At 31.5% G+C, this 9,149-nt stretch overlaps 1 protein-coding gene across 1 annotated transcript; it reads left to right on the top strand.

The window, feature by feature from the left end:
• The first annotated feature begins 350 nt into the window (after nt 1–350).
• Nucleotides 351–6,488, top strand: LOC145083916 (very-long-chain aldehyde decarbonylase CER3-like). The gene is made up of 11 exons (XM_079023411.1): nt 351–594; nt 722–945; nt 1,612–1,844; nt 1,942–2,161; nt 2,941–3,068; nt 4,401–4,657; nt 4,810–4,917; nt 5,201–5,407; nt 5,484–5,594; nt 5,692–5,865; nt 6,088–6,488. The coding sequence occupies exons 1-11, from the start codon at nt 466–468 to the stop codon at nt 6,241–6,243; spliced, it is 1,947 nt and encodes a 648-aa protein (XP_078879537.1). The 5' UTR covers nt 351–465; the 3' UTR covers nt 6,244–6,488.
• Nucleotides 6,489–9,149: the final 2,661 nt, after the last annotated feature.

Below are 9,149 nucleotides of genomic sequence, written 5' to 3'. Positions count from 1 at the left end.
TTTTTGACTTATCAAATTGCAAAGTTTTAATGAGGAAACTTCCAAAAATACAAAAAGGCCCACAATCTCAAGTTCTCAACTAAAAATCACCACCACGCCACCACCATCGATCCTTCCATTTCTTCCTCCATATCCACCCGTTCATTATTTCCCTCTGTTGTATCATACTTCCAATTAGTCTTAATTACCTGATTGACACCCTTAACTTCTATCCTCATATTTCCTTCATTTCATAAACCATGACACGTGTACCTATGCAGATCACCTGAATGTTATACACGTGTATTATGTATGTATATGTATATGTATATGTATATTTATAAGTGTATATATATAGTCCTCAATTGTCCTCCAAGAAGAACAACAAGCTTTCTAAGTCTTACAGCTAGAGGAGGAAAAAACCCAAAAAGAAGAAAGAAAAAGAGGGTTTTGCAGCTAGTATTTTGCTTCCTTTTCTTCAAGAAAATGGAAACCCAAAAGGAAATGATGCTTGTAGAAATGGAAACATGTTCAGATGAGAAGAGGGTTTGTTCTTCAGGGAAAAAGAGAGCTCCATTGTTTGGTTGGCCATGGGAGAATATATCAAATTTCAAGGTATGTATATATATAATTTCTTGATTTTTCCTTAGTTGATTCTTGAAAATATTTATGTGATTTGATGTTGGATTTTGCATATTTTTTGTGTCTGATATGACATTAATTAAAATCTTGGTTGAAACAGTATCTGTTGTTTGGGCCACTTCTTGCTGAGTTAATTTATTCAAGAATCTATGAAAAGAAGCACAGTGAGTACAGTTGGTGTTTGCATATTCTAATATTGTCTTCACTAAGAGGACTTGTGCACCAGCTGTGGAGTTCGCATAATAACATGCTTTTTCTTAATCGAAATCATCGATTATCTGAAAAAGCCATTGGTTTTGATCAAATTGACAAAGAATGGCATTGGTAATATATCTCATTTACCTTCATATATATTTGATTATATTCGGGTGTTTGAAATGTGTTTTGAAAGTGATTATGGTGTTTCGAAAACCCAATTATCTATCGATCTATAGATAAGATAATTTGTTTTGGATAATCTATTTATAAAGTTACTCGTATATCATTATTAAATCCTTCTTTAATTTATTCTGTTAGGTAAGGTAGGGTTTTTACTATGCTATAGCCTATAGGTAATAACTGAAGTTGTTCATTCCATTGAAATAACAAAAAAAATTAATTGTTATGTCCATGACAATTTTTGAAGAAATGCGATTGTTTTCCATTTTATTAATTTTTGCGATGTTTTTATTACTTTAGAATTTAGATAATGAATGACATGAAAAATTGCAATAAAATCCATATTTATATATTTAGTTTTTAATGACACGATTTTTTTTTTAATTATTATGATTTTAATTAACTAGAAAATATATTTTTCAAACCACTCAACACCATAAAGATGATTATACCCTTATTTTATGAATTACTTAACGTGATAAAAAATGATATATATGTCTATATCTTGTCACATGATTATGCTCAAACGTACGTTCAAACACCGGTTTATATTGTTATAATCTTTACAAGTTTTTGATGAAACTCGTGCATCTTTTTCTCTATGATTAACAGGGATAATTTCATCATACTTGAAGCATCTGTAGCTTCAATACTCTCATTGATCAATCCATCAGTGACCAATCTTCCTATTTGGAAAACCAGTGGGATTATTTCTTGTGTAATTTTCCATATTGGCCTCTCAGAACCTTTATATTATTGGCTTCATAGAATATTACATTCACCATATTTCTTCCAACATTATCACTGGCTACACCACAGTTCTACAGTGAACCATCCATTTACAGGTGAAACATAATTAAACCGACCCCACAAAATTCTTTTATTTATAAAACATCACCCTCTAACTATCAGATCTTTCACTTTTAACCACTTTTGATGCAGCCGGTCATGCGACCTTTTTGGAGCATTTATTACTTTGTGTAATAATGGGAGTTCCAATTCTTGGGAGTACTTTGATAGGACATGGTTCAGTCATCATGATTTATGGCTATGTTTTGGTGTTTGATTTCCTTAGATGTATGGGACATAGTAACATTGAAGTTGTTCCTCATCACATCTTCGAAACCGTGCCTATGCTCAAATATCTTATTTATACACCAACGTAAGTTTCGTACCCTAAGTAATGCATACCAAATGCCCTATAAGACCGTTATGTTTTGTTTTCTTATTTTCTGTTATGTTCTGTCATATCCTTTTAATTGTGTAACTAGCTAGGGTCTTCACGATTTTGATTGGAGAATTGGACAATTTCAATTAGATATATGGTCCGGATATTAGCATTTTTGTATTAATGTTAGAAAAATCAAATTATAATTTTGAATTTTGAATTGGTTTTGGTTTATAACATAAAAACAAAGAGATCAAAAAACCCATTAATAATAACTATTATTTTATTTTTGTATATATCTATATCGTTTATTAATTTACCAAATGGTTTTTTAAATAAAATAGAAAGTCTCATCCGATAAAAAATACTTCAATATACAATTCTTCTAGAAAAAATTATATGTATAATATTTGATTGTAACATCGTTTTTCTTAGTAGTTATTTATAAATTTTGAGTCAAAATTGCATTTTTTTTTTATTCTTTTATAGAATTTGCTAATATTTTAGTTATATATTTTTTTAAAAATATGTTGATTATTGAAAACCATATACTAAAAATTGATTGAGCCGAATTATAATTTTGTTTGTTTGGATTGGATTTGAATTTAGTTTTAATTATTTGGATCTATGTTTCGATCAACCGAACTTAATTTGGATTCTTTTGATATGATCATATCGAACGATTATTCCAAACAAAAACCCTATTCATAACCACCGGAGCCTTAAGAACTTAAGTATGATTATTGTTCATTTGCATGTTTGATTGTTTTTAGGTACCATTTTCTACATCACAGAGAGATGAAGACGAATTTTTGCCTCTTTATGCCTCTCTTTGATGTTTTCGGAAAGACCATGAATGAAATTTCTTGGGATCTTCATAGAGAAATAAGTTCAAACGAAGGTACATCGTTCCTTTAATCATTTAAGAAGTCTATGGCTGCTATATTTGACATCCAGTTAGTCTATATATGGCTTCATAAAAAAAGGGGCCATAACTTGATGATATCTCAAAATTGCACTCTTTTAAAGCTTTAGTCAACATGGGCAGATCTATAGTTAAGGGAGGGCATGCACGTAATTTGTTAGTGTAGAAAAAAAATGAAAAGCGGTATTTCATCAAACTTTTTGTAAATAATGCATATCCAAATTAAAACAAAAAGGTTAATCACAAAAATACCAAAATATTTGTCTAATAACAAATTTACCATTTTTTATATAAAACACAAAATAACCATCGTAAAATACAAAAATTAAAGCAATTGAACTCTTTTTTGGGAAATAACATTATTGTTTTTTAAAATATCATCATTTTGAAAAAAAAAAAAAAGTTTTAATTTTAAGATTTTTTTATTTTTTTATAAAGGGACCTATAAAAGAAATAATCCAAGACTTAAACGTAAATCCATTTCATGCTTTAATAGTTATTATGTGTTATATCTAAAAAAATACGATCATTTTGTATTTTGTACTGCCTATTAGTAGAGGTGGCAAATCGGGTTATCGTGTCATATTTTTGTCTAACACGAACACGACACGACAAGATGTCGTTTTTAGTAACTAACACGAAAACGAACAAATTAAAAAATGACAAACCCAACACTTTATGACAAAAATAACATAAAATAACAATTAGTTTATCTAATTAATATTTAATCATACATAACACAAAAACACGACAAACAGGAAAACACGACAAATAAATATTAAATCGTATAAATTTTGTGTCGAATTTTAAACACGAAGAATACACGACACAGTATCGTGTTTTTTAAACTTGACACGAACGAGAATTCAAATTTCAATTTCCTCCCTATTTTATTTTGTATCGTTTATTTTTTTGTTGTGTTGTGTCATAATTATCATTCCTCCCTATTAGTATTTGTAATTCTTGTCGTTAATCCCTAAAAACCATTTTTTGTTAGTCCTGGTCATAAAGGAGCCACGTCACCAACTCCTTAAAGATATTGAAAATTTATCAAATTTTTCTCAAAAGTCAAACTTAGCGCTACCCAACCACTTATCCGTCTAATTATCTATACTGGGTCATGCTCCCAGAAGTAGGGTCGGGTCAAGATCCATTCGGGTCACCAAACAATTAAGTCACATTAAACGTCGTAATCAATACTCAAACTACGATCCCTAAAAATACATTTGAAGGTCGAGAGTACTCAATCGAGATTACACATGAATTCAATTCCTTAATACATGTACGTTTCTCTTGTACATTCTGTAGGCAAGAAGGCAAAAGCACCAGAATTTGTGTTTCTTGTACATGTGGTTGATGTCATGTCGTCAATGCATGTTCCATTTGTTTTTAGATCATGCAGCTCATTGCCATACGCGACAAATATAATCTTCTTCCTGCATTGGCCAGTAGCTTTCATGGTGATGCTGATCATGTGGGCTAAATCAAAAACTTTCTTGCTCAGTTTCTGCCATCTTAGAGGAAGATTACTTCAGAGTTGGGTCGTGCCAAGATTTGGGTTCATGGTAGCTATGCAACTTCTTTCCATATATAGAGTACAAATTTATGATCACTGGCATAAACTAAGCCAGAATTGTCTTCGTTTTCATTGTTCTAGTAAAATATTGAACTGAAACTGGATTATATATGCTGATATATAGTTGTTTTATGATTGCAGTATTTTTTACCCTCCGCAAAAGATGGCATAAATAGGCAAATAGAAGCAGCTATATTAAAGGCCGATAGGATTGGTGTCAAGGTCCTTAGCCTCGCTGCCTTGAACAAGGTTAGTTGAAATGTCTTTAATCATATAATGATACTGGAAGGAAGCATGCATGTTACATGTTTTCTATAAAATGATAAGAACAAAACACGTTTTTGAGAGGAAAATGACATATTTTTGTGTTATATATGTGTTGATTTTAATGGACAAGGACAAATATTGATATAGTAAATTAACGAGGCTTTCCACAAGTCCTAAACATTATTTACGAAGAAAACACTTTATCCAACACCCATTAATTAACAGAAAGAAAAGAGTTTTGAGCGAATTTGTTGTGGTGTTACAGAATGAAGCTTTGAATGGAGGTGGGAAACTTTTTGTCATGAAACATCCGGATCTTAAAGTCCGAGTAGTCCATGGAAACACTTTGACAGCAGCTGTTATTCTGAACGAGATTCCTCAAGATGTTGAAGAGGTGTTCTTAACAGGAGCTACTTCTAAGCTTGGAAGGGCAATCGCCATTTACTTAGCTCGTCGTAAAGTTAGAGTCTTGGTACGTACATTTTTTTTTTTGTAAAAACAAATCTTTTAATTTTTTTTTCATTACTTTAATTTCATTTGTTGCGCAGATGCTTACTCAATCCACTGAAAGATTCATAAGCATTCGGAAAGAAATTCCACTGGATAACCGAAACCTTTTGATTCAAGTGACAAAGTATCAAGCAGCTAAACAGTGCAAGGTTACATTGTGATATCTATATATTTGTTGATAGTCGAGTAATGGGTAAAAAGGTAATTTTACTAATGTAATGTAATGATTTTCGTGAATTAAACTAGACTTGGATTCTGGGAAAATGGACCACTCCAAATGAGCAAAACTGGGCACCACCAGGAACACATTTCCATCAGTTTGTGGTTCCACCTGTGTTTGAATTCCGAAGAGATTGCACGTATAGTAAGCTTGCAGCCATGAAGCTTCCTGTTGATATTGAAGGCCTAGGCGTCTGCGAGGTAATGTAAAAAGCTAGACAAATCTAGCCTAATATATATATATATATATATATATATATATATATATATATATATATATATATATATATATATATATATATATATATATATATATATATATATATACCACATCTGCTGCTACCCTTAATTGCTGAATATAATGTTAATTTTTTAGTTTAAGATTGACATTTGTATTTTCTTTTCTGCACATTGTTTGAGCAGTATACGATGGAAAGAGGTGTGGTTCATGCTTGTCATGCGGGTGGGATCGTTCATCTTCTTGAAGGTTGGACACACCATGAAGTTGGTGCAATTGAAGTAGACCGGATTGATTTGGTCTGGGAAGCTGCTTTAAGACATGGTTTTAAGCCAGTATGAAGGTCTCCTAGAAAACCATCCATTTGTTTCTTACAACTCAATAATCGGTGATTCAAAACCTCAAAAAGTGTGAATCTTTGACTATAGTCATATATATCGGTGAAGAAGTGTTGATCGATGATTCATGCAATCTTGTAAAGGCTTTGACAAAATGAATCATGATCAAGTGTAATTTACAATAATAAGATATTACCATTTGTAAAGCAAATTATATGTTAAATTAATATAGTTCTTTTTTTAATTAATTATTCAAAACTCTATTACTCGGTTATATTTTTTTTATATATTTATATAACAAGGTTACAAAGGGTCCCCGAACTATACTAATAGAGCAGGTTTGGAGCGAATCGATTTTTATCTAAACCTTTTTAATAAATTTCAAAATCCAAACCCAAACTCACTCTGTAACTCATAGGGTTTTGAATAATTAAACTCGTACATTTATCTGTTGAATCAACAGATATTCAAACCTGTCCCATAACTCATATGTTTTTTTGAGTAATCAAACACATTTGACTTTATTATTAAAATAATATTTCTTAAATAAAAAATGTATATTATATCTTAATACTAAAAATAACATTTTTTAAATAGAATAAAAGTTGATTTAGAAAAGAACATTATGTATTTAAGGAGTTTCGACTGAAATTAAAAATCATCATTGCAATAACTTTTGTTTGATTTATGACTGTCGCTGTAGTGATATCCAATAGCAGTTTCAAACTTTCTTCCTCTTAATGAATGATTTTATTGATTTATAAATAAAATTGGTGATTTCTTGATGAATATAAATTGAATGACATTATGATTCTTCGTAGAAATCTAAAAGTCTAGAAGTTGACTTCTCGAGTCCTAGGTAAAACCGGTTTTTCCTTAGGACGTTCGATTGGAATTAAAATTAAATGTTAAATAGTATAAAATATAAATGTAAAATTCTAAAATTTATAAAGGGCGGGTTATAAATGGAATGGGTCGGTGATGATCCATATCTGACCTTTTTAATAAAAGGTTAGCAGGTATAGGTCGTTAACCGGTAAACAATCAAAAACTACGCTCCACACCCATATAATTCATATGGGTTTGGATTGGATCAAGGTCAAAATCCCCTCTATGGTCATATATATATATATATATATATATATATATATATATATATATATATATATATATATATATATATACCTTAATAAGCATTTAGCATGTTTTGCTGAATTTTAAGAGGTACATCCTTTATAGCAGTATTTACAACAACTTTATGCATTACAAAAATCAATCACATTGGTAAACCATTGAAATAGTCAAAGAAAAAAAAGACTCCTTATATCTTTCGATATCCCCAAATTTTAAATGGCTGTTCAAAGACTCATTATACTTAAAAGAACCTTAAATACGTACACTACTATACAAGTCATTTAATAGTGCGAATGGTTTTTATTTTTTGATGCGGTCCTTTCTAAAAACCGCCTTATGAAATATCTACAACATCAAAAAAGAAGATAACCGCACCATAAAATAGCTTTAGAGCGGTTTCCCAAAATCGCACCATTAAAGCTTTTTTGAGGCGGTTTCCCAAAACCGCACTAAAAAATAATTTTGAAAACCGCCTCAAAAAATAATTCGCACTAAAAAACATTGAACCGCACCAAAAAAATAATTCGCACTAAAAAACATTCAACCGCACCATTAATCTTTCCTCTAAAAATTTCATTCGAAATTTTCATTCTACACGAGATCCCTCCAAATGTTGTTCAAAATTTTCATGTTTAAGCAAGCTACAAGTTGGTTGATCCTTCGAATTTTTCATTTCCCTCCTACATTTTCGTTTTCCTTCTATATTTTTATTTCTCTCTAAAAGTATGTGTGTGCTGCGTGTGCTTTACCCCTTTTTACAGACAACACAAGAAGCATATCTCTTTTCTTCTTCCTTATTTTCCTTTTCTGATTAACGTTTGGTTTGTTTAAGGTGAAATAAGTTGGTTGATCGGAAATATGTAGGAGATGGTGGTGCTTCGATAGTTTTCAGTAAAGGCATGACATTTGTGGTCGGTGTTGACGGTGGTTAGTGGTGGAGATGGAATGTATGCAAATAAACTAATTTTTGTTATTCTTCCTTTTTTTATTGATTTACGTTTTGTTTGTTTAAGGTGGAAAAAACGATGGTAACCGGGGATGTTGGGTGTTCTTCGTGGCTGTAATGGTGGTTTCCAGCAAAGGTAGGGCAGATGGCGATGGTGTCAACTGGTGGTGGTTTATGCTCGGTTATAAATGAGGTCAATGTAGAGATGCTCGCCGGTGGTTAATGACGATAAAAATGGTGTGACTTGGTGAATCTTGTGTTCTCGGCAACAAACACGCGGTAGAGATGATGGTGGTTTAAGGGTGGTTTCCGGTGGCATGGTTTTTTTTTTGGTGTTGTTTGCATTTTTTGGGGCGGTTTGTATTTTTCCTCTACTATTTTTTAGTGCGGTTTTGACTATTTTTTTAGGCGGTTTTATAACCGCACTATTAAATGAGGTATTTTTTGATACAATATTTTTAGTGCGGTTCCATAACTGCATCAAATAATTATTTTAACCCCATCAACAAATCATTTAGGTACTAGTGGGAGAATTCATTACTTCACAGCTTCACTTTGTTAAGGCTTGAGGGAGTGGCCTCGCCACCCCTCTCGCCTCTATACTCGCCAAGAGTGTCAGCTCCATTCCATTAAAATGTTAAAGCACTTGCTAAGAATGTCTCGCCATAAACATGACGAGAAGAGAGAAGAGAGAGAAACTTCAATGCTGGGTTTTTATTGGCTAAAATCTTTTTCTTTTTTCTTTTTTAATATTTTGTTTTCCAATATAATATCAATTAAACTAATGCATCACCACTCCCTATCTTTTGCAATTTGGATGCTATAGCTT

Source organism: Lactuca serriola, chromosome 1 (assembly GCF_051521515.1).
Source record: "Lactuca serriola cultivar US96UC23 chromosome 1, Lser_US96UC23_V15, whole genome shotgun sequence".
Classification (NCBI taxonomy): Eukaryota; Viridiplantae; Streptophyta; class Magnoliopsida; order Asterales; family Asteraceae; genus Lactuca; species Lactuca serriola.
This window is presented reverse-complemented; position numbering and strand designations above follow the sequence as displayed.

Bases quoted from the DNA above. Each gene is read 5' to 3' on its own strand.
- LOC145083916 (XM_079023411.1), top strand. From the start codon at position 466: ATGGAAACCCAAAAGGAAATGATGCTTGTAGAAATGGAAACATGTTCA. The intron at 2,162-2,940 runs GTAAGTTTCGTA...GATTGTTTTTAG, and splicing joins TATCTTATTTATACACCAAC to GTACCATTTTCTACATCACA. The intron at 4,658-4,809 runs GTAGCTATGCAA...TTATGATTGCAG, and splicing joins TGCCAAGATTTGGGTTCATG to TATTTTTTACCCTCCGCAAA.